The 26158-nt window shown below is 41.8% G+C and overlaps 1 protein-coding gene across 1 annotated transcript in view; it reads right to left on the bottom strand.

The window, feature by feature from the left end:
* Window positions 1-16866: 16866 nt before the first annotated feature.
* CASK (calcium/calmodulin-dependent serine protein kinase (MAGUK family)) overlaps window positions 16867-26158 on the bottom strand; it is a gene marked incomplete at its 5' end in the record, with an annotated part of 61188 nt that continues 51896 nt past the window's right edge. Inside the window, 2 exons of the mRNA XM_008945504.1 lie at window positions 16867-18275; window positions 24394-24477. Of these exons, the coding sequence (XP_008943752.1) occupies window positions 18099-18275; window positions 24394-24477 (261 nt within the window). The remainder of the gene's footprint in view (window positions 18276-24393; window positions 24478-26158) is intronic.

Genomic DNA, 26158 nt, shown 5'->3' with positions numbered 1-26158 from the left:
TTATGGCCTAGAGCAAACAGCAAGATATTTATTGCAGTATAAAAAATAAGACACTTTGACTTGGAACATGACTGTGCTTATGTTTGTGTAAAGTAGCGACACTTTAAAAAATGAGTGACTACAGAGAAAAACACTTCTGTAATATTTTAACTATATGAATTCATTATACATGACTTGTCATACTATGGTGTACATGCTCATATGGAAAGATACAACATATAACATCCTTTATTACTGCTGAAATGTTGTGAAATAGGAATAAAAATGGAAATTAATTAAAAAAACACCTTTCCTAACTTTTTTTTTTTTTCCCCCCCAACCCTTGCCTTTTCATGAGCAATTCAACATGAATGTGACCTCCACCCCCACTCTGGCCCAGTCCCTGTGGGTAATGGAGCAGCAGTGGCAGAGTGTAAGCTGCCCTGACTCGTGATTTGCTGGGGTGGTGCTTCAGTATGGACAACATGTTGGCTAAAAACTGCTAAAGGTAGCTGTCCTTGCCTCTGACCTTTCCCCAGTCACATGTTGGGGAGTACCCAGAAACATAGGCAAAGGACAGGCCAGATGAAGATGGACTTGGGGCCTTGAATAACTGGGAAAATAAATGAGCTTTTTCAGAAAGGGCTCAGTGCTTCAGCAAAGGTGCCTGGGGTCAGGTTCATTCACATTGACTGGGCCAGGTCAGCCTGGGGTGACAGTTTGAGCCCTCAGCTTCAAGCAGCACTGGCACCCTAGTGTATCTGTGAACAACCCCACGGATGGTCCCACAGGCCATAGGATAAACTATAGCTCTGGAGAAAGCCAACATCAACTCGTGCAAGATGCCTGTGCACTCCTGAACTCCTGGAGCATCTGCTGTGTGTGACAGGGAAGCCGCTCATTTGCCTGCACATTTTGCCAGCAAAAAAGGTGGCATCTCCAGTGGCTTCAAGAGACATGCCTTGGGGGGGGGGCTGCTTGATCTGCAGCACTCTGTCCAAAATGATCTACTGCTTTCTAATGAGCACCAGTGATTTCTAGAGGAAAGGTGAGTACAGGGAAAACCAAATCCTCCCTGCTGTCATAGCTTCTTAGCTGTCTGTAGCTCGGCCACAGATTTTCCCCAGGGAGGAAGGGTGCCAGATGGTTTGATAAATGCCTATTTGACCTGTTCTGTGAACTAAATTCAATGAGTTTGGATTTCCAGGCTCTTTATGAATCCATTAATCTTCTTAAGTGCTAAATTCATCTGTGTATTATAAAAGGCTGTTTTTCAAACCTAGTCCTGCCCAATGCTGCAGAGACGTATTATGTTAAGGATGTCTTTACAGGAGCAGTATTTCATCCTGTCAGGGAGGGTTTATCAATAGGCTTGGTACAGATGGTAGGACATTGGGCACAAATGGTTGTATTTTGCTTCCTATAAGTACGGATGCCTTATGAGTGAATTGTTTTAATAACCAAAATTTTCATTTTCTGTGTTGAAATACATTAAAGCTGGAGATTGTCCTACTGTGCAGTTGTTGAGTATGGCTTTCAAGTTAATTAGTGCTTCAAAGATGCTTCTGTTTTATCTGCAAGAATGGCAGATCTGAATGTGAAACATCTTAAAATGTAGGTTTTGGCAGAGATTGTGCTGTCAGGTGATGAACAAGGGGACTGTTTACCATACTTAACTATTTGACAATGGGTCCAGTGACCTTGGGCATTGGTTTCAATGTCTCTTTGAAATGCTGGGGTTTGAACCCCGAGCCCCGAATTAAGGTTGACATATGGGTGATTCCCACAGCCCTTCATAAAGAGGTGGTGAGTTTGCCTTATAGCTTCCCCCCAGGGTGCGGCCGGCCCTGCAGGGAGAGCCATAAGGGAAATGAGCCCCAGGGGTCCCACACTGAGTTGACAAAGGTCAGGTGTCTGCTTGGGGATAAAAGCTGGTACAACTTGCAGGGAGTCAGGAGTGTCTGTCTGTGGAGTGCACTCCACAGAGCGTCCTGGTTCAGGGCAGACCTCCTGACTCTCCCTGGAGCTGGGCCCCAGTCTGTTTAGACCTTTGTGAGCGCGGGCTGATCGGGTGAGAGTTGCCATGTGGGCACCTTTCTCTTATGTGTTTAACTGGCTGGGCTGGCTGTTTCCCATGCCAGCTGTGGGCAACCTCCGGTCTCTGTGCCACCTGCTGTGGGCCGAGTTACGTCCTTTGTGGGATCGTTGGGGGTGGCGTCAGTTATGTACCAGCTGATTGATCTGTTTGTACCCCCAGCGATCATTCATGGAATGTCCTTGTCTACAGTACAGTCTGTGTATTGGTTCATCTTCCTGCTGGTGGTGGTATCATTTTTGTTGGGCCTGGTCATTGGCAGAACACTCTTGTGGTCAAACACCCTAACTGCTCACCCCAGAAAGCTTTCCCTGCTAGCTGTGGCTGACTAGAAAGTGCGTGGCTGGCATCATGCTGCATGGGCTTTCAGCTTCCCTGCAGTATTTGGGACAGACTTTGTGCTCTCCTGCCCCGAAATCCTGCTCTTCCTTCTGAGCTGAGAGATCAGTAATGTGCATTCCCAGTGTACAGAGCATCTGGCATGTGAGTGCTCCGAGCTGATCAGGAAAAGTCTGTGAGTCTGCATTGCTCTTGCTTTGCTCCCCTCTCCTCTGTGTGACTCCTTTCTTGTAACTCTCTCTGCTCAGCTTGGGCATCACTCGCCTGGAAAAGCAGCAGCCTGCTGGGAAGGGCAGTGAAGGGTGGCCGTTCAAGGGCCCGGGCAGGACTGCCAGTGCCATGAAAGCTTGCCTTGGACTAGAGGTGCAGGGTTCACCCTTCCATGATCCTTGTTTCTAAGCTCTTAACAAAGGGCTTGTTTCATTGGTTATGTGGGTAGATGCTAACTCATTATTGCCTTTTTTTTTTTTGTTTTGTTTTGAATCTCTTGATTGGAAAATAAGTTAAGTTAGGGACCTGCCTTCCAGATTAATAGTTTGATGTCTTTATCTTCTTAGACTAGACTCCTGCTGCAAGACTGTTCTGGTAAACCTGAACCAGCTGTTGCTTACAAGTTCATGGCTCAAAGTCCCTTCACAAATCAATGTTGTTTTCAAAATCTGCCTCTGGACTGAGACATCTCCAGAGATGCCACGGAAGTGTGTGACAAGCCCAGCTGAGATGTCAGTCTCCATTTATGGTGCCTTTGGGAAGTCCACGTCACTGTGCCATGGGCTGAGGTACTCAGAAAGCAGGTTCTGCTCTAGGGAAGTGCAGTACTGTGGGGCCCGAGGCTGTCCTAGGGCAAGAGGGCAGCAAAAGGGAGAAACCATGAGGTCAAGAATTACTTCATCACTGCTGAGGGCCGCATCATCTGCCACGCACCCTGACAGTACTCCATCCTTCAGTGCCTTGCTCTCCACGCAGTGGTGAGGGCAAGTCCCTAATGGCCTGACAGTGATGGGGTGAGCATTTCATTGGTGTTTGTGCTTTCAGTGGATGCGACGTGCGTCCATGCATGAGGGACAACATTAGCCCAGCTCTCACAAACTCTATGCTTTCAGTAGGGTTCTAGGATATAAAATCATTGTCCTGCACAGACTCTGTATCCTTGTCCCAGGTGAGACAGCTGCTGGCGTAAGAGTTGGTAGGAAACCTTCAAATATTTTCTTTTTTAAACTTATCAGTTGGTTTTGATTGCATTGACTGCCTGTAATCTGGAAGGGAGAAGAAATTGGCTGAAAATTTCTGCCAAACTGGTGTGTGTTCAGACTAACTATGAATGTTTTCAGCAAAGCACCATCTGGGAGGGTGATGCAGGTGCTCTCCAGTCCTGCCCTCAGTGTGAGGATCTGGGCATTTACTTGAAGTAGTGGGGAGAGATGGTCCTGGGTTGCCTAGTGTTAGGATATGCTCTCTGACTGAAGTGTATTCAATGAACTGGTGTTCCCAGACTGAAGCACCTGAGGTCCTGGAAGAAGGCAATTTGTTTTAACATGTGGTATCCATTAACACAGTGCTTCTCACTGGTGCATCTGGTTTTTATGCTTTACAACAGTTGCTATTAAATTAGAAGGGAGAAGTGCTCAAAGCAAATAGAAGAAAGAAATTATCTTATTTTGAATATCGTCTCCTGGTCTCAGAATTCTGCCCCTGTGTTGCATTCTTAGGGGTCTGTTGTGGTTTGAGGCTTGGAATGGGGGCGTGACCTTCCAGCAACTGGGAGGACCCCGGGTAGGGGTGAACCATTGTATTCCCTCCCCTTCCCACACACACTCTGATAAGAGGCAGGGAGTGGTTTCTTGTTTCACTCCTGCCTTGGAGCTCGGAGAGGAAAGTTCTCCTTTCACTCCGTGGGACCCTGGAACCATTTCTGAGGGTTTTGTATATTTTATTTTTTGTATTATTCCCCTAATCTTTGTATATATTATTTTCCTTACCTCCCTTTTTCATTTTCTGTTCCTTGTTGAACAATATACTTCATTTTTTTTTCATAAGTGTCTCTCTCTCTCTCGAGGGGGGGGGGGGGGGGGGGAGAACATAGTTTTATTCTGTGTGGGTCCTGCCCTGAACCCCTTTTTACACGGAACCAGGACAGGGTCATACCCTGTGTTAACATGAATACTATTATGCCCACTTCCCCCCCCCTCCTTTTTTTTTTTTTCTTTAAATTTACAGCTACTGCCAGTAACCTCTTGTGAAGTGTAGCTATTGGCTAATGCTTATCTTGTGGAGTCTTATATTTTTTTTGTGCTTTGGAAGAAAAAGTCCAGGGCAAGAGGAATCACTGTAAATAAAGATAACAAAGATATCGTTTGCTAGAAAGGTAGCAGATGCTGGCCAACAGAGACTTGGGAAATTCACTGCTGATTTTAAAGCGGATTCTTATGTATTTTAGCTAATTCTTGTCTTTTTAACATCTGGCTCCTGCCTCTTAAAAAAATTAAATCTTGATTTGTTCAGTTTTGCCCTGATAATTTTTGTGGTCACGAATTCAACAGGAAGCAAGTCAACTGAGTTAAAGTTTCTTATTCCAGAGAACCACTGTTTCTCCTTTGGAATATATAAAGCCTTGCAAGAAAATAGCCTGTAATGATCACTGGTGCCCCCGTGTGAGCTTCAGATAACAGGGCTAGTTTGGGTGAGAAAAAAAGATACTTTCTAGGTACATGAATCATACCTTTCTAGATGCCTACTTTTGTAGAGTCAAAGTATGGGGTTTATTGTACAAACATTAATAATATTGGTCCTTCCTCTCCCCCTACCTGAATCTGACAGATTCACGGAATTTGAAGAATCTGCTACAGTGACCTTCAAAACAATTTTAAAAGAGTGTTATGGAGAATGGTAACCATGAACCACAAGTGAAAAAAAAAAGCGCATCACAAGTATTACTTTAAAAAAAACATGTATTTGATTTTTTAAGTTTAACAAAAATAACTTTAATACTGAAAATGCCTAAGATCTAAGAAGCAACTGTATCAAAGGTCACTGCCAAGTGGCCAGCTGTTGGACAAGCTTTAGATTTTACATGATGAAGAAGCACCTATATGTCAGAACCAAAACATTGCCAAGTTCAGCACCAAAAGCTCTCTTTGTCTTGGAGCAAAGTTGATCTTTTAAACTCTAATCTAAAGATGAATGCAAATATTGCAAATAGATATTTCTGGACAGAGAAGATCTTGCCCAAAGCCTGATTTTGTTGACCCTGTGGTTAGTTGAACCAGTCTGATCTTGTACTCTGTGGTTAGTTTTAGCCTCGAATGCAAAAAGTTCACTAGTTCTGCAGTTTTTCTTACCTTGGACCTTCACCACATCCTTTGACTTTTATTGTACTTCCCTCATGATCTCTCTCTTTTAAGGACTGATTTAGAATTAATTCTTAACTTGTACAGCATAAATCTTATATTCTCTATGAAGAATCCCAAGGCATTTTAAAAAGACCTAAAACTTCAATTAGCTTTACTAGTCTCATCTGTCCCATGGTTTACTTTACATGCATATCCTGTTCATTTGCATTTTGGATTAACAGCTAATTTCACTTTGTACTTGTTCAGCATCTAAGATGGGGGTGTTGATCTGTGACAGGAGCTTTTTGATATGGCTATAGATTTGCAATGAAACCAGCTTAAGGTGTCCTTCTCCTTATTGCCCAGCAGAAAGAGACCTGGGGGAACTGATCAACAGCTGACCCAATCTGAGTCAGCAGTGTGCCCAGGTGGCCAGAAAGGCCAGTGGCATCTTGGCTTGTGCCAGAAATAGTGTGGCCAGCAGGAGCAGGGAAGTGATTGTGCCCCTGGACTCGGTACTGGTGAGGCCTCACCTTGAGGACTGTGTTCAGTTTTGGGCACCTCACTACCAGAAGGACATTGGGGTGCTGGAGCAGGTCCAGAGATAGGCAGCTAAAAAGGTGAAGGTCCTAGAGCACAAGTCTTACAAGGAGTGGCTGGGGAAACTGGGGTTGTTTTGTCTGGAGAAAAGGAGATTCAGGGGAAACCTCATGACTCTTGACAACTACCTGAAAGGAAGTTGCAGAGAGGTGGGTGTTGGTCTCTTCTGACAAGTAATAAGCATTAGGACAAGAGGAAATGGCCTCCAGTAGCACCAGGGGAGGTTTCAGTTGGATAGCAGGAAAAATTTCTTCACTGAAAGGGTTATGGTGGTTGAACCACCATCCCTGTGTGTGTTTCAAAGTTGTGTAGGTATGGTGCTTAGGAACATGGTTTGTCAGTGGACTTGGTAGATGGTTAGGTTAATGGTTGGACTTGATGATCTTGAAGGTCTTTTTCAACCTAAATGAGTCTGTGATTCTGCGTGCCCTTCTTTCCCCTACCTTCCCAGCTGCAACTGCTTGTTCCTGTTCCAAGCCAAAATTTGCCTGTGCCCTCATTGCCCTGCTGCAGCAAGGCTGGCCGTGCTTCAAACTGGATCTTTGAATTGTGTCAGTTAAAAACATTAGCTACCACCTCCCTCTTCCTTGTGGTTAGGAGGCCAGCTATCCCCCCCTAAAATTTTATGAGTCAGGTTATGTACAAGTGGGTTGAACTGCGGATAATAAAAAGAGAAGGTAACTGCTTGTCCCGGTTCCGTGTAAAAAGGGGTTCAGGGCAGGACCCACACGGAACAGAACTATGTACTCGCCTCTCCCCCCCCGAGAGAGAGAGAGACACTTTGGAAAGAAAAAAAAAATGAAGTATATTATTTAACAATGAACAGAAAACAAAAAAGGGAGGTAAGGAAAATAATATATACAAAGATTAGGGGAATAATACAAAAAATAAAATATACAAAACCCTCAGAAATGGTTCCAGGGTCCCACGGAGTGAAAGGAGAACTTTCCTCTCCAAGCTCCAAGGCAGGAGTGAAACAAGAAACCACTCCCTGCCTCTTATCAGAGTGTGTGTGGGAAGGGGAGGGAATACAATGGTTCACCCCTACCCGGGGTCCTCCCAGTTGCTGGAAGGTCACGCCCCCATTCCAAGCCTCAAACCACAACACTGCTGTATCTGAAAGAGGGACAAGCTGAAGTGGAAGGATCACGCTCAGTTGCTGGTTTGTACCATATGATTTACTCATGCCAGCATGGGTCTAGTGTGGAGGTACAGGGAGAGCTCTTCTTTTTTTTTTTCAGGACCCAAATAAATTAATGATTGTATTTAAGAAACTTTTCAGCAAAATCACCCCTACAGTACAGCTTAAGACACACTGTAAAATTTGTCTTATTCTAGGATTTTTGTCCTAGCTCTTGGCATTAGTTGTACTTAGTGCAAACACCTTTTTTTGAAGATGACACCATTGCAACTTATCTGCCTCCTTCCACATCCCCCCCTAAAACAACACATTAGCAGCTTCTGAGTTGGTTACCTACGTGCTTTATGTAAAATGGTAAGCAACAAGTAAACATCTAGCAACTGATCTGTTCTGACCACTGTACTATGGAAATGACCACAGGGAGTTGTGTCACTTCAGCTGGAACAAAGTCAAGCTGTGCCTTGGTCTAGCAAGAAAGGAGAAGTACAGTTCTGTGCAAGGACTCAGAGCTTGCTGTGTGGGATCACGCAACACAGAGCTGTGGTTGTGTGGAGTCTTCAGGGAGCTTCAGTCCACCACAACCCTGACCTGCACTGTAGCCCAAAAGAGGTGGAGGTCTTGAGTCCAGTTCTCCCCTTCTCTCTCTCCCTCCTGGGCTAACATTTGCACAGCTGTGTGACAGCTGGATTAGAAACTACTGTCCCTGGGTCAGTTTTGGACAACTCTGTTTTCCTGAGCTGGCTCTTGGGGAATGAGGACGTGGGGAAGGGGCTGTTCCCATCGATAACAATGGGGATGGATAGGGTATAGATCTACAGAGAACACAGACCCATAGCATAGCAGGGTTTTCAGCAGCCATGTGCATGCAAACCTCCCAACTCTGAGAATCTTGTCTCTGAGCATTGTGGTGAAGGCTGTACCGGTGGGCTGTCAGCCCTTGGAGGGGGGTGAGCTCTGAGCAGTTGTAGAGGAATCAAGTGGTGAGGCTGGCCAGAGCTGGGCCAAGGCAGAGTGAGGCAGGCAGGGCTCCCCTCCACACCACGCTGGGCTGGCTCCTCCACCTTGCATGGAGAGCTGCCTTGCTTCTTCTGTAACCCCTGCTCCTCACAACCCTCCTGGATGCGTACAGCTCTCGTGTCTGCCCTGGGTGGCAGGCAGAGCAGCAGAAGACAGGCAGTGAAGTACAGGCAGAGAGGTCTGGATCTGGCAGGTGTTTGCTCCAGCTCTGGATGGGTGAGATGGGATTATGCTGGGGACTCTGTAGGACATGCCTGTAGCTAAAAGGACATGGACTGTGAGCATTAATTTTTAAATAACGGTTTTATTTTTTAATTTCTGTTTTGCTTAGACTGATGGCTGATTGACAAGCACTGGGATACTCAGGAGTAGGGAGAAGAGGTATAGGGGGGCTTGGGCTTTATGAGGACACACAAGGAGACAAGCGAGCTTTCCTTGCTGCAAGCAAGGAGACACTGAGTGCCTGGTGGGGTGAGGATCTCGACTCACAGCAAGCTGCATCATGCAGGCAGTTGTAAAAATAGGCATAGATCAGTGGGTGTTTATTTCTGGGCTATTGATGTAAACACAGCTGAGTGCACAGTGCCAGGAGTGGGCAAATGTGATAAGCCAGTAATAACGGACAACTGGGTGTGTGCATATAAACTGGGATGGAGTTGGCAGTAGCAATTCCTCACCATGCTGAATGATTATGTCTCAAACTGCCGTGACAGTAAGATGTGTATCAGACACTATGTGGACAGGCACTTTCTTGACCTATGAGTCTGGCAAAGAGTCAGAAGACAAAGTATAGAAATAAATGATAAACCTGCAACCAGACAAAGCTTGATGTAAATATCTGTGCTGAAGCAACTGATCAATTATTTTAATAGGGAAAAAGTACTGCTGAGATTTGCAGGTGTGGATTTTTTTTTTTAGGTCAGTAAAGCTTAAAGTAGGTTTTGATGAATTCCAAATTGCTTGAAAGCCATGTAATTTGGAGCAATGTCATAGATAAAATAGATGTTGACATATGTAAGGTAATACATGTTGGAAGACACAGCCTGAACTGCCTACAGGCATGGCTGGGCTCTTGGGGAAAGAAAGACCTGAGAACTGCTGTGATTGTCTGGTAGATCAACTGACATAAGCTGAACAGAACACTGTAAGTACAAGGATTGGAACAGCAAAAATCACAAATAATGCAAAAGACTATTAGCCTTTTAGCAGTACATCCTGATCTGGAATGTGTCCAGCTTATGTCTTTTCACCTCAGAAAAGACATAGCAGAAATAAAGTTTGGAAATAGGACTCAATGAAACAAGTCATGGAACTAAGATTTCTCAATAGCTTGGACTGAAAAGACTGGATTCATTTAGGAGAGACCTAGATGCTGGTATGTCTTGTTTAGATGGAGAGACTCAGAAAATGCTAAGTCCTGTGGGAGCTGTGAAGCTCCCGTTGTCTTCTTTGAAAGTGTCTGTGAGCAAGCCAATTAACCAATGCTGCCCACATCATGGGTAGTGGGACTGAATTTGGTATTTTACAAACACCTTGTTTCTGATCTCTGGTATACAGAAAGATGCTTTATTTTATTTAGTAAAATGTTTTGTCTTGCATTTTAAGTTTTGAGCTTTTGTTGTTGACTGTTGCCCTAGACTGGGGCTGGAGCTCTTGAAGTTCTCATTTGCTTTAGCAGTCTTGTGGCCAGTTTCTTGAGAAGGTGGGCTCTGCTCACAGGCACGTGGGTTTCCCCAAGGGGTTTTCCAGCAAATGCAAATTTCCCAGTGTAGTGACTGTTGAGATGTGCCTGTCCTGGAAAGGCCAGGCTTTCTTTCAGGAGACAACAGATACCTGCCACCGAGCCCCCACCCTGAGAGTCTGTAAGACTTAGTCCTATATGCCATTCTGAGCAGCAGATCATGCCCGATTACTGCACATAACCAAGAAAAGAGTTTGTGAGACTTGGGTAGAGAGGATCTCATCCCTGTGTGGATCTTAAAAGGTCCTTTCTAGTGCGAGACTCAGCATGCAAACCCCACATGGTAGCGGGGCCTACACAGCAACTCACCCATTGCACAGCTGGGGCAGAGGGCAGAACAGAGAAAGCGGATGGTAACGCCCTCAGTGATCTCCCGCTTTTGAGCTAATAGCTTTAATGATTAAAACATGTTAATGAAAAAACATGGCTAGACAAAAAGTCTTGAAATTATTTGGAATCTTTCCATTGCCTTCCCAGTGAAGGAGTACTCCAAATTACAGCCAGAGGGAAAACATTGAGTATAGCAACATATATACACAAGAAAGCTAAAGCTTTTTCTTACCCACCTAAAATCGTGCTAATTTAAAATAAAATGATTGTAACAAGACAATGTTGGCAGAGTGGAACCCTTGAACTGCCACCACTAAAACCCTTCCGATGCAGACCTCAAAAGGGGCAGCTGCTAAAGCTGTTGAAGTCAACAAGGTGTTTTTTTCTGGAAGCAGGATCTCTCTCTTCTTCTTTTCCTAGCACCTGGGAAACGTCCCAAAGACTTTACTGAAATGCTTATTTTGACAAGTGAATAAGCAGAATATTTTACTTTAGTAATGATTAGCTAACTTGTGAGTTTTTGAGACAAATCTGCTTTTTATGCATTGCAGTTTATTTATATGCATTCTTTTTTTCTAGTATTAAACTAAAAGAAAACGCAGTGGTGAAAGTTTACATAATACACAGAAAATAACCCTGTGGAATTAATCTTCTTTCACCTACTAGGTTACTTCATAAATCTTTAATGATTTATTACACTATAATCTGTGCTGGGTTATGTTTTTGACACAGAGCTGTTGCTTTTGTTATATCCATCCTAGTAAACAGAAACTACTGCAAGGCAGAGTAAGGAGATGCTTAGACACCTAAATTGTTGAATAAAGGACCGAGTTTAAAAAAACCCCCTTAATTTCTGTGTAAGCCCGGGACGGATTCTTCAGGATCTGGTATTATGTGCTGTAAAATTGTTGTAACCTGTAATATTTATCGTTGCTTAAGATAAAATATTCTACAAAACCATTAATTGATTTCTCCCTCCTCCACCTCTCCTTCTGCTTAATGTGGAGATGAAGCTTCACAGCCTTTTTAAAATTAGGATACTAGGTAATACAGAGGGGTAAGACACATTTGCCAGCTGCTGGGAAAACACACCTTAAGGTAATTTTCCAAGTGTAATGCCACCTTCTCCCCTTCCCCCAGTTACACAGCGATGGAAGTATTTGACAATTCTGCTGTTTTGCTTGTATTTTAATTTCTTTTCATACATTCAGTAATTCATTCGATAGCAGATCTGGGCATGGGTTGATGCCATGGAGCTCTCCCTACTCACTCTGCTGCATCTTTCCTTAAAAAGCCTGGTCATGATTTTGATATATTCCCTGGTTTGTTAGCTGTGACATTCAGCACAATCTGCATGTCATCCTCGCTATTTTCAGGGCTAGCCCCACCACCAAGACCATTTTGTGAAAAGCAGTGAAAGCAAGGACTCCATCTGGATGGCTGTCAATGAAGAAAAAAAGAAACGTGCTTCAGCTTCAAGATGAGTTACACTTAAACCCAAGCAAATTCCTCTCTTCCCCTTGAGTATTTCCTTTATGCAGATAGAAAAGTTAGCTATGGCTACTGATAAGGGAAAATTTGCAATTACTTTGCTAATATTCAACATGAATTTTTTCAAGTCTGCAATGTGGAATGTGCTAGTGGGTCAGTTATCTTTCACAACACAAAACCAGGCTCAAGTTACAAATGAATCATAAGAACGTATGGTAGAGATGTGGCCAGGTTTAATGTGCTTGTTATTGATCTTCCCATGGCAGTTGCCAAGAGGAGGGAGATAGAGCGGGGTGCAGGGACATGCGTACACCCACCCTATCTCTGCCGGTGACACGGACAGTGGCACTGGGTGCACCCTCACCTTGTCTGCCAGTGACACCAGCTGTGTGGTGAGGTCAACACACTGGAGGGAAGGGGTGCCATCCAGAGGGACCTTGGTAGGCTTCAGAGGTGGGTCCATGCCAACCTCACAAAGTTCAACAAGGCCCAGTGTAAGGTCCTGCACAGGGGTCAGGGCAATCCCAAGCATGAATACAGGCTGGGCAATGAGTGGCGTGAGAGCAGACCTGCAGAAATTGACTTGGGGGTGTTGGTGGATGAGAACCTCAACATGAGCCAGCAGTGTGTGCTGGTAGCCCAGAAAGCCAAGTATATCCTGGGCTGTATCAAAAGTGTGGCCAGCAGGTCAAGGGAGGCGATTTTCCCCCTCTACTCCACCCTTCTGAGAACTGCACTCAGCTCTGGCGTCCCCAGCATAAGGACATGGACCTGCTTGAGTTGGTACAGAGGAGGGCCATGAAGATGATTTGGGGCTGGAGCATCTCTTCTATGAAGAAAGGCTCAGAGAGCTGGGGTTGTTCAGCTTGGAGAAGTCTCTGGGGAGACCTTATAGCAGGCTTCCAGTACTTAAAGGCAGCCTACATGAAAGATGGGGAGGTACTCTTTTTCATGGAATATAGTGATAGGACAAGGGACAACAGCTTTAAACGGAAGGAGGCTAGATTTAGATTAGGAAGAAGTTCTTTAGGTTAAGGGTGGTGAGACCCCGGAACAGGTTGCCCAGAGAAGCTGTGTATGTCCCCTCTCCGGAAGTGGTCAAGGCCATTTTGGATGGGGCTTTGAGCAACCTGGTCTGGTAGGAGGCGTCCCTGTCCACAGTAGGGAGGTTTGAACTAGATGATTTTTAAGGTCCATTCCAACCTAAACCACTCTATGATACTATGATTTATTTTTTCTTAGTTTAAGACTACATGAAAAGTGATCAACTTTCTGTCTAAAATCTTAACTGACACTACAGCTATGGCAAATGTATTTCTGAGGTAAGAATTATTATTTATGTCATGTACAGGTCTGGGAAAGAGGCTTTAAAAGCCTTTAACTCTGAGGCTAAATCACAGCAAGTCAAGAAGCTGCTGTGTTGCTTCAGCCCAGCTTTGACAGGATTAGAGCAGAGGACTGCTAAAAATCACATACGGAGAAGAAAGTAAAATTACTGTGGGTACACTAACTATATGTCTCAGCATGTGAAAAAAACCCCTCATGGTAAACACTTAAATGTTGAAACTGGCTTTGCATTTTTTGTGTAGCATTGCAATAACCCCTCTCCTCTAACTTAAGCTTCTGCACTCATCTTCTCAGTGTGCACACAAGGCACAATCACTCAGGGGAAGTTACTTTGGCCCTGCTGGTCTGTGACAGGTTCCCTGTTGTGCGGATATTTTAATTTATATGCCACTATTTGACATAATGTGCAGCAGACTCCTTGGTAAGAGTTACAGGTACATCTTAGCTCATTAAAAGTACAGAAGGAACTAGTTTGAGAGACAGGCTTAAGAAAATGAATATCCCTTACATAAGGAAAGCAGACTTTTTGTGGTGTCTGCTTTTGCTCATAGACTGTCAATCTAGGTTATAAAAACAGATGACTCTTCCCCAAGTCAGTTAAATGTACTTTTCCTGTAGTTTTAAAAAATACTTTTCTACCTAGTATTTTAAAGCCTGAAATTGAGTTCTAAGTGCCTTCATTAAAGACGTTGAGAACTAAGTGCAGTGGAAGAGAATGGGACTGGAACTATCTGCACTTCATATTTCAACCTAGACTTGCAAAAAACAATATGGGCTTTGTCAGCATTTCCAAGTATCTATTTAAATAATAGCACTCTGAAATAACTTCCTTAGAGAAGAGTAAAAATGGAACAAATACGTAAGTTAGTCTGTGCATTAACATTTCCCAAAGGCTCTAGGATCCATCTCTTGAAGTATAGACCCCAGCCAATGCTGCTCAGGCTGTACATCTCATTGTCTACGTAGTCCTTTCAAAATCAGCTGAGTAACCTTGCTAATGAAGCCTCTGAAGTAGTGAAGATATCACTTAGTGGTAGAGCATCTTTCTTAACCCAAAGCAAGTAAAAAGAAAACCAATGCTAAAGCATATGGAAGAATTCGGTTTTGGTGGCAAGATTAAAACTGTCCCTCAGATTTTAAACAGTTGCATGCTGTGGCTGCATGACAGTGGCCAGGATTGTCCAAACTAGGTTACCATTTCCATGCAATAATCTTACCACTCTGAGACATTGAATAACCTAGTGTACTTTTATTAAGTAAATGGAAGCAGAGGTTAATGAACATTTATTGGACCAACTTAACACCTTGCAATCACAGGCATCAGTCAGACTGAGAGGCAGCATACTGATAAGATCCAAGTTTCTTTACAAATTTATGAGCCCCTGCACAAAAATAAAAGTATAAAGGGGCAAACAGAAATGTTTGTTTCTTCCCAATCCTAGGGCTGCTTCTGAGGTTGTATTCAGCATAAATTTAGAGAAATCCAAGAGGTGCTCTAAATTATGCAGTGATATTTACAGTACCAGAAGTACCCTTCTCTAGCTGGAGACTGGGGGAAAAAAACCCATAATATTCGCTCTGCACCTGCATGCGTCTTCCCTATGCAAGTGAAGCTTCCAGATGAATTTATGGCAGCCTTTTGCCCTCTACGCACCACACAAATAACAGACAGATCAGAAAGTTCCGGGCAGGGCAGGAGGGGTGGGGTCCATGGATCTGGCAGACTGAGGAGTCCTGGCCTTGCCCCGTGCTTCCTGGGACTGCGCTGAAACCAGTTCACAGAGCCCACTGGGCTGCGTGGTCAGCTGCACTTCAAGCCTAGGGGGGTTCCAAGTTAGCCTTTTGCTGCTGAAGGTTCCTACAAGGAAAACAGTCTGTGGTGAAGAGGAGGCAGGGCAGTATGCTAGCTGACGTGCTTTACGGTTTTCGTCTCTTGATAAAAGGCTATACAATGAGAATAAAAGAAAGAAAGCTCTCCATGTTAGTCTTTCTACTGTGTTATATTAACTGAATGGTAGCTCCACTTATGAGAAGAAAAGCATATTAGTTACATTAAATCACCACTTATCGTCTACATAAGGCAGAAGCACCCTCATGGGCCTTATGAGTTTTCTTTCCTTAAAGGCTGGATACACAGAAACTCCAAGAAGTCCACATTAACAGCGTCAAAAGCATGTAGTCAAAACTTTTATAGTGGACTATACCTGAATTAGCAAAGTTACTTTACCTGTTTAATGTCATAAATGTTTGAGATGCAGAATGTGCCAATGAAGTCAGATACCAACGCTTACCAGAGAAGTTTGTATTTCTAACATCAGAAACACTCCACTGCTTGGTTTTCAGTAGGTCTTCCCATCTTTGTGCTTTACTGGGAAAAGAGGTAGTTTTGAGAGTGAATTAACCTGTTGCTTCGATGGGCTCAGCGAGTATGTAATGCTACCATTGCAACAGCAGATCTAAAGGAACACCTGCCCAGGTTCCTCCAGCACCAAAACAACACACCACGCCTACTTGAAAAATTACTTCTTACTGACTAAACAGTTCACAGTTTGCACCTATCCCCTTTTACAGGGGCTAAATTCAGAACAGACGAGCAGCTACTACTACCCTGATACGCTCCCTCTTGCTCCCTGGCCTGCTTACAGGAGGCCTGCGCAGGTACCTCCTCAGGGGTCAGGTCCCAGCACCCCGCCAGCTGCACAGCGGAGGGACTGGGTCCCCGCGCTCACTCTGGGCCATGGTCACGGGACGGTGAGGGGCCGGGCTCCTCCCGCGCTGCCTGACCCGGCCTCGGGGGTGCCTACCCCTCCTCGGTTTCGCCTGAGGATGTTACCAGAAGAGAGGTTTGACCACCTGACCTCCAGTAAGAGCAGGCAGGATAAAATTAGCAAGCTACGCACTTTATGATAGTTACCCCTATGATAAAGATTCAAGCCCGAGAACCTTTCCACGTGCTGTGGTCCCAAACAACTGGAACAGCCCACAGATGAATTACAGCTGAGAGTTCAGCTTTGAGGATAAATACTTCGAGAACACTGTATTATTTTAATATAAACACTACACTTCATACTAGAAAACAGCACAGCCAACCAAGCTTTGAAGACGAATAATTTTAAGGACCATTGTATTTTCCAACACTTAGAAAGAGGTGGCGATGCTTCTTCCTGTTAACTATTCTTGGAAAAAAATGCAAACCACTGGGACCAGTGAAAGCATGAAAAAGGGAAACAAAACACCAGGTCAGCACATGGTCACATCTTCCTTGGCTCTGCTCTAACTGTAAATTGGTTGAACTTGTGCTCGTACAGACAGAGCAGAACCCCTGAAACAGACTACAGGCTGTGCCCCTACAACAGTCTTCCCTTCACGTACTTTAAGAAACCTCTTCTCACTGCATGAGTGACTGATTTGTTCCTGAAACTCCCTGTGATGAAATGAAGGACCCAAAAGCACTTAATTGTTGAACACATAAAAGGAAGTATATTTAAAATAAAAAAAAAATTGGTCAGACTGTAAAGTCGATTACCATTTTTAAAGGAATTTACAGGGCTGTTGTAGATGAGTCTTTTGGAATAGTCAGTTTATCGCAATGCCTAAACTGGTTTCTTCATTGCACAGTATTTTCTTTTAAAATGTGTGCATTTTTAAACAATTACATACATATTAAAAATCAGCATTTCTTTGCTTAAACTTAATTAAAACGTTAATACTCTCAGACAACACAGATCTGAAATGGTGAAACCAGTATTTGCCCCCTCCCACCTTACAACAAATTAAATTGAGACAAAATTACAAACACATTTCACTACATGATTATTATTAATAAAAATCAGTTTGTTTTTTTTTTTTCTTTTTTTATAAAGTTGCCCAAAATGCAAGGGATGTGCATAGGTTTACAACTTAGAGTAATATTTTACTTTATTCCCTTGGGTACGTGTTCCCATGAACGGAATGTACTTTGCTGTAGATTACAGGTTTTATCAACACAGATACACCAACGGCATGAACGCTTGCGACTGTCCACATGCATTAAGAGTCAAGACCCAATTTCAAATTTCTAAAAGTTTTACATAGTTCTTCAAAGAGACAGTATCACATTATCTGGATGTTACACAAAAGTACTTAAAAATACTATCCTAGAAAAAAAAAAGAGCGAAAAAAGTCCTTTAAAATTTATGAATTTGTTTTGTAACCACTAGACTAATTACTTCAAATAAATAAAGAAAAGCAAAGTATTCCAATCCATAAAATCAGACTCTAAAAAGAATGTAGTGTTCCACCCCCAAGTTAAGGTAACAGAATCATATTATTATTACTATTAAAATAGATTATAGAAAGCAGCATCTATTTTGTGCAGTTTTCAGGGGCCCTTGAAATAAAAAGCTATGATTTCCAAAAATATAACATCCCAAAGGACTGAATAATACATATATTTAAAGATACATTCTATTAAAGTTTAGGAGAAATGATTAAAAAAAGATACTGTCTCTTTAAATTAATGTTTAATTTTTTTTCCCCCTCTTCCTATCTATTCGGACATGACAATAATTATATTTTAGGTCACACTACATCTAGGTAGTCTCTAGGGGCCAAGACCTGCTGACACAAGGTCAATAACGAGGAGGACTTCCACGTATCAGGTGGTTCCCAGTAATGACAGACTTTTGATTCAATTCTCTTGTGACTGGTCTAGTAGACCCAGGAGACCGGGACCCACTGTGAGGCTGTACACACAAGCTCGATGGCTTCCTCCAGGTGCCTGATAGTTTCATCAATTTCGTTGTTGATAATTGTTAGGTCAAAGTAGTGTGCATATGTTCTCTGTAAGATTTCAGACTCCTTCTGCAGGCGCTGAAGAGATTCATCCTGTTCGGTGGTCAGAAAAGAAAATGGTGAGAGAGAAGTCGGATCCTTTCATAATCTTCTATACCAACTTTCTAACTGTTACTTACAGAGAAGGAAATGGGCAAAAAAGCCTTAGGGGGAGCCCTGAGGGGTTTAGATCCCCCACCAAAATCTATGGGAATCACACGGGAGAAATGGCGCAATTTCTCTCTTGAAGCTGACATTCAAACATCACTCAGTTATTGAGACAAAACTTGAGACAAAACACAAGTCTAGCATTAAAAAAGCAAGGCAGAGGATGGAAGCTTGGAAAAGCAGCACAGACATGAGCAATGGAGACCGCCTGTGAATAAAATGTACAAAGGGCACAAATACAAGCTGTTCGGCCTATGTCCACGGAAGAACAGGAGAAACAGGAGAGAGTATATTGTCAGGTATCAGCTGTTCCCAGTTCTGGTAATATTTTCTGTTCAACATCAGTATTCTGGGTCTACTTCCTTTAATAATAATTTACTGATGAGGAAGTTCTCACCCTGCATTACTCTGCAGTTCCTATTTCAGAACATGCCATTTCCAGCACCTCTTTGCATGAGGTCCTGAAGACGAACCACACAGCCCGTGCTCAAGAAGGGCCAGAGACAGCAGACTGGTGCTCTCCATAGCTTTGTGTCAACGTCCCTGCAGAAATTGCATCCTGCTGTGTGGCTGGACTGTGCAGCCAGAGCTCTATAGTGATGGGCTTCCTTAGTGAGGTCTGCTTTTCTGAGACAGCGTGACAGCAAAACGATTCTTTCTAGGCCTCTGCAGAAATTTGAACTTTGAATTCTCTCCCTGCAAATTACCTTAGAAATTAAAAAAGAAATAATTTGCTGCTTTCAGGAATCTTGAAATAGCCACAGGAAAGTAATCCAGTCCTTCCCCTCCACAGGTTTGGGGTGGACATGAGGCAAAACTACCTATGAACGGTTTAGACTCCCGCTGCTCTGTGATCTATAGGCTCACCTTACCTGATCAACCCACTGAGATACACTTTATGACAACACAGTTTTAGGATGAAGGCAGTACACACACAGTCCCTATAGCTGTTTTTCACAAAAAATTATTTTGGGCACAGAATTTATGTGGCTAATAAAAGAGACCCTCCCGCTACCTTTTTTTTTTTCTGTTTAAATTTCCTGAGTATTAGTAAATTAGAGTGGAACAGTGGCTTTCAAGTCCTCTGAAGGGAACAACCTCTGCTGAGACAGTTCTCCTTCCCTGTTGCTATGAAACCAGTAACTTCTGAAGAAGTTCTGTACCAAAGTTACAGTTCTGCTTCTCTCCTAAAGCTGCAGCCTCAGATGAGGGTGGGATTTCATGTTCACTTGATAATCACTACTCATTTCATTCAAAGTCAAATACTCCTCACATGTGTTTCTGTACAAGAGGTGCTCCTTTTATGGACCATTATGCATCACCAGTGATGCTGGAACCTCCACGGAAAATGCCAGTGGATGTAAACTTGATGTACGCTAATAACAAATTGAACAATACAGATCAATAATAATATTAAATATTTTAATGTGGAACATTTCATATGTGCCATATGTTTCAGTGTCTTTAAGCCAAAAACCTAGTTAGGTAAACTGCCAACTTCTCATAGATTCCAAAAGAGGTATCAGTTTATATCAGTGGAGTATCTAAACTTTTCTGCTTAAATTAACCTCCAAATGAAACAAAAAATTCAAGCAGAATATTTTCGGTGCTTTGAAGATATCTAGCTAAGATTAATAATATATTTAAAGCCAGTCTTAGCAAAATCGTATTGCACCTTTAAAAGAGTTCATTCTCACAGCACAACAGTCCCTGAGAAACCCCCACCAAAGCGTTAGAACTCTTAAGTCTTATGTAGCTTTTTAACTGCTATTCAGATTTCCCATCACTGTCATCTTTACATACAAGTATGGGAATGAGCTTTTTTCTCTAAAGCATTTACGTTAGTGTGACTGACAAGAAAAAATATGAAAAACTTAGAGCTATCTCATCTTTAAAACACCAACTGTTAGGTAGAGAAGAATGAATATTAGTATTTACCTTTCACACATAGATGTCACAAAACTAAGAGTTCAAATATTAATGAAATGTTAATATTTTTCTCACTTAGCTTCTCCTAGATCCAAGTTTACTGGGATCAAACTTGTATTTTGGAGTATGTAAATTTCCTAGCCTATTAAAAAAATTACTTATTTAATATATTTTTGGATAGGCCACTGTAGCAGTTTTCAAATAGGTTCATACTTTCTCAAGTTCTGCAAAAAGAAAAGAAATTACAGTTCTTGGTTTTTGTTTTATTCTGGGACCAAACTTCACCTGTGTTTGTGACAGAGTACCTGTCTGTACTTGCAGAACCAACTCAGACTTGGCTAAGTATTTTCTCTGTGTCTGTACGTCTTAACTGCTAAAATTAATCTTCAAAGCTAACACTTCCTTAAAATTTTTACTCTGCTAGGTGACTCTAAGTTTCTCAAAAATATCTTAATTAAATAGTGAATTGTAACCATCCCAGATCATTCTCCAAGAAGAATATTCTCCAGCAGCTGTGCTCTCAATAGCGTCAAGAAAGAAGATATTTATCAGGATTATTCAGCTATCTGCAGACATGGAAATGAACAACCACAACTTCAGTAATTTCACATTTGGGAGCAGAACATCTGTCTTTTCTTCTTCCTTAGGCATTCATGCAATAGGCATTTTCTCTGGGGCTAGTGAGTCCACAATTGGAACAGATTTTTGTTTCCTATCACTAGAATTCATTTCACTTTCCTAACGTTCTCTCCTTCACCATAGCTAGGACAGAAAGGAGGAAACATGACTTTTATTCATGAAATCTCTCTCACATGCATAAAGCCCACCAGGAATATCTTTGGTCTCTGAGGGCTGTTTTTTTTTTTTTTTTTTTCCTTAAAGTACCTAGGAGAATAGCTGCTGCTTGTGACAGCCAAAGCACAGCCTAACAAATTACTAATACTCCCTTCTGAGCCTGCGAACAATGCAACATGCCATCAGGCCTCTGCCAAATTTGCTCCCACAGGAAGGAATTCTCCTGAATTCAAACAGCTCGTGGATTGCAAACATCTTTTATTCTTTGGCTGTAGGAAGGGGGAGAGTATAGCTCAAATTCTGAAGAATTTTGCTCAATACAGATTTAGATCCAAAAAGCAGAGCCTGTCAGCTTCTCTTTGCTGCTGTCTGGGCAATGGGAGGTAGAAAACAGCTGGAGGAAAGAGGAACCACTCCAGCGTTTCCTGGTATGCTCTCTCCTCTCTCTGTTTTAGCACAACAATAGTTGCAAAGTAGCCTTTGTAATTAGACAGGTGGGTATACTCTGGAAGATTTTCTTTATGATTTCAATTGGGCTTCTGCTTTGCAGAACTGCTCACAGTGTACTGCTACATTCAGTTGGAAAGCATAATGTTTTGTCTCCTAACCCTTGCTTGTGTGGTCCTTGGCTACTGAGATTTTTTGTGTGGTTCAGGATAAGCTAAACTGTCTCAAGAGAGATAATTTTAAGATCAGACCTCTGCAATGATTTTATAATGAAGTTCAGATGTACAGCTGTAAGAGTAGAAATTTTACTCTCTAGTTTCTTTTGACTAGCAGATAATTTTAGCGCAGATATCAGAAGTCATTATTACATTAAATTTTTATTCCAACGGCAAAGATAATGTTGAATGGGAACAAGCGTATCTACATTCTAAAACTACTGCAATTACCAGGACTACCTTGTCAGCCCCTAGCTGGTACTTACAGGCAATTTTCTGCACCATTTTGGCAGCTATGTACAATTAGTACGAATGCAGGAAAATGAAAATAAAAGCAAAGATGAAATTTAAGAAAACATAAGGGGGGGGAAAAAGGACAGTCATTTACAGAAGTGTTCTCAAAAAGTGTAATAAACAAAGCAGGATAAGAGGATAAACAGAAAGGGATACTCATTATGCAAATGAACCTTTCAAAAAGGAAGCATGAATGGGAAATATGAAACACACACTCGTCACCCTTGTTTGCTGCCTTGCAGGCTGCTAACACATAGACAGAACTTGCCTATCTCCCTTCATGTGGCCCAGTAAACCTTGAAAAATGGGATCCTCTGTTTGGGTAATGTCTGTTGCTGTTACCATTTCCTGTCCCTCCCTTTCCTTAAGTTTAATTGATTCATAAATTAGCATGCTTTATAAATGTGGCCTCAGTTCAGCAATTCATGCACCTGAGTGAAACCCTGTGTGCACAGAGACTTTAGTCACAAGAGCTTAAAACAAAGTCATAGTCTTACAGCATGAATGCAAATATTTAGAACATACTGTTTTACTTCTAATACTATTTCTTTGGCATGAATGATTATTTCCCCACCACTACTATGAAAGGTACATTTCTGTCCTCTTCCTAGTGTACCACAGAAAACATTTCTCCCTCATATGAACTGTCCCAAATGTCTCTGTATTATATCCTGCAGCTGGAAGATCAAAAGTGAAGTACTGCTGACACATGAATGAGGCCAAAGAAGACTATCTGGGAGCTGAGACACAGGTATGGAGGCAACAAACCCAGGCAATTACATAATTCCACAGGGTACCTGGCTGCCTGAGCACTGCTGTAAGCACAATGCTTTGCTTGACATATTCTAAGAACAATTCTGTTTTTTCAGTAACGCCATGTCATTTGCTTGCAAAATGGCAATTTCAGTGTAGAATACAAAATTCCAGTATTTTCTCAAGACTGTACTGATTTACAGCATACACAAACACCAGCAGTTAAACAGTCGCTTCACTAACATTGCAAATTGTGATGCTCTGAGAGATAGTCGTGGATACACTCGTGACATTTACCAGTTAGGGTACGGGCCTGTTAGACACAGAGAAATGTGCTGTGAATGTTAAAAGATCCTTCTTCCCCCTCCCATTTCTCTTTCTGGCTACACACCTTCAGTGCTTGTTCTGGCACTGGTGCCTGTCACAGCCTTTGTGAGATACTTAAAAACTGACAACAATCCAATTTAGAGCTAAAGTAGCTCACGAAAGGGTCTGGGAAGTGCCGTGGTCAGATCAAACTGGCAGTAAATATCCCAGAAGCAAGTGAGAATCAGTCCCTTCAGCAACAGTGACTAGTAAAATGCCTCAGCTGCCAGCATAATTGCAGCTCGAGGTCAGTATTTTTCACTCTCCACTTGGTATTTTAATAATCATGGAGGGTGTGTGCATTGAAATATGTTTGTCTTGTTCCTTATTTTCCTGCAAGCCTCTGCAGTGTTGTCATAGTTTCATGCTCAGGATACTGTAATTGCATTTCTATAGAAACAGGCTATTTCTGTAGAAATAGACAGGGCTTCTGACTTTCTTTTTGCATGCTCAAGGAGGCATCTAGGACATCTGGAACAGATTCATGGTCAAATCCAGTTGATTAAGCAACTTAATATAATGATTTAAAAAAGGCTGAGCAGATAAAGTGTTTGTATAAATACTGTTTGCCCTGTTGTGAGCTAAATCCAGAATTGCTTGATATCATAACTGAAATCAATAGCAATCTGCAGAGCGGGTACTCTATAAACCAGGCTGTGGACTTCCATGAATACTTAACAATAGTCCACAAGCAACTACCCCTTCGGTCAAAGCTTCCAATTTGTAGAGAACAGTCTTCAAAATAAATAAGCCTATTTCTGATATATATTTGCTGAATAGAAAAAAGATACTATAAGATAAGGGTGGGTTGACAGCACAGTCATACAGCCCCATTTCTTTAGTTCAGGCCAGCTGTATCCCAGTGCTGGCAGTGTAACCCAGGATTGAGTATTTTGTGCTAATAAAAAATGATTCATCAAGAATTTGGAAATGGATCTTTGAGCTAGGGCAGGGAATGAAATAAAAGAATATGCATTTTTAGAATACAGTATGTGGATCCTTTAACTTGAAGTTCATATTTTGATTAGAAAAAACCCAGTTAATAAACAATGAATACATCTCAAACAACTTCGTAACGGTGCTGTACAACTGTCCCTCTGTCTCTCCGTTTAGAGACAAGAAAACAACTAAAGAATCTTATCTGCATATTTTAATCTCATCTTTAATTCTGTCTCGATATGATGTTAGATTGCAACATGCCATACCTCATTAATGCCTGGGGTAATCGTAGGTGCAGCAATAAAAACAACAAAAGGAGCAAACTCTGCAGTTCTCAGGACCTTCAATGCCTAGGTGAAAAAAACCAGGTATTTTAGAAGAATCCCCCAACAATTACTGTGAAGTAAGTTTAATTACACAAGCAAAAGATACACAATCGTCATTTACTAATGCTTTTTTAACTGATCTGCAGTCAACTCCTTAGTAATACAGACACTTATCTTTTTTGCATTATTTTACATTTTTGGTGGGCAAACCATGTATTTATCCTTAATTAAAATAAGTTTTCAAGACAATTAAAGTTTTAGGACTTTCTATACATTCTCAAAGACTGCACAATTCTGTTAGCAATTAAACTGAGTAACACCATGTAAAAAAGCTCATTCATGAGCTCAAGTAAAAGAGCCAACAGCATTTTAGAAAAAATATTGATTAGAATATTTTTTGTTTAACTTTTTCTTCCTACCAACACATTTTTTATTTTCTGAAACAAACTAGAATGTGATTTGAGAAGTTCAAAGTTTTTAAAAATTAAGTATAGTGAAGGTTTTAAAAAGCGAGCGTAGCACTAATGCAGTAAATGCAGTACCAAACCCCTGAACCAAATCTATGCAGAAGAAAAGATTTCTCATTAAAAAGTTGACTTAGTCATAATTTACTGAATGACACACAAAGCTGCCATATACAAAAATTTGGTACTGATCTAAATCAGACTGAAGTCCTGGACAGTAAGTAAATATACCTCAGCTGAATTCAAATGTATGGACAAGATAAAGTAAGACTACTAAAAGTCAGCCTTTTTTTGCTCCTTCCATTTCCTGTCTTCTCCAAAGATTTTTTTCTTTCAAAAAACTAAAACGCCACCATCCACCCTTTTCCCAAGCTAACTAAATCTCTGCTGCTTGAAACCCATCAGCATTTATCATCTGTGCCAACATCCTCTAAACGAGAGATAAATCCCACATGTGAAAGTCAAGAAAACTCTCATCACTAAGAGTACCCATGGGAAAACAGGCAAGCAGTGTAAGACAACTAGAAGTAGTCCACAAGCAAGCTGGCCTTAATGAGCTGAGATGGGTGCATAAGGAAGCTGGTTAAGAAAGAGGCTTGCCAGACACATGCTTGAGGAAGTGTGGCAAAGTTGGCTGCTACCAAATGTAAATATATTCTAACAAAGACTAAAATGGATTCTGAGGATTGTAATGCTTCTGAATAATGCAAGTTGAAAAGGTTTATCAAGAGAGTTTGCTTTTAACAGCAGCTCCACTTGAACTAAATGCTGCTTTCCCTGAAAACTGTTAAATGTGGGATTTTATTTCTCATAGCAGTGCTACACCAGCACACTGGGTGAACTGTCCTAAATAATTTAGCCAGGTATCTTATTTATGCTTGAAATTCTCAATGAATTTCAACTTGAATCCATTCACAAAGAAGAGAGAAGGCAGCAAATTTAAATAGATAACATTGATCACAATTTTAATGTCTTTCCTTCCTCATGCTTCTTTCATTCTCCCTTCTTCCAGTAACATAAACATCATGTTTGCCCATATTCATGTTGTCTCAATTAAGAAAACATATAAACACAACCCTGTGAACTGAAAGTCATGACTACATGGATGTTTCAAAGGAATCGTACCAGAATTTTCCACTGAAGCTTTTATATAATGAATGAACAAACTATTAGTGTTTCTTGAAAGCCTGCTTCTCATTCCTGCCCTTTTCCAAAAAGTGTAACACTGCAAGACTGAAAGG

Source organism: Merops nubicus, unplaced genomic scaffold (assembly GCF_000691845.1).
Source record: "Merops nubicus isolate BGI_N331 unplaced genomic scaffold, ASM69184v1 scaffold3558, whole genome shotgun sequence".
NCBI classification, from domain to species: domain Eukaryota; kingdom Metazoa; phylum Chordata; class Aves; order Coraciiformes; family Meropidae; genus Merops; species Merops nubicus.
This window is presented reverse-complemented; position numbering and strand designations above follow the sequence as displayed.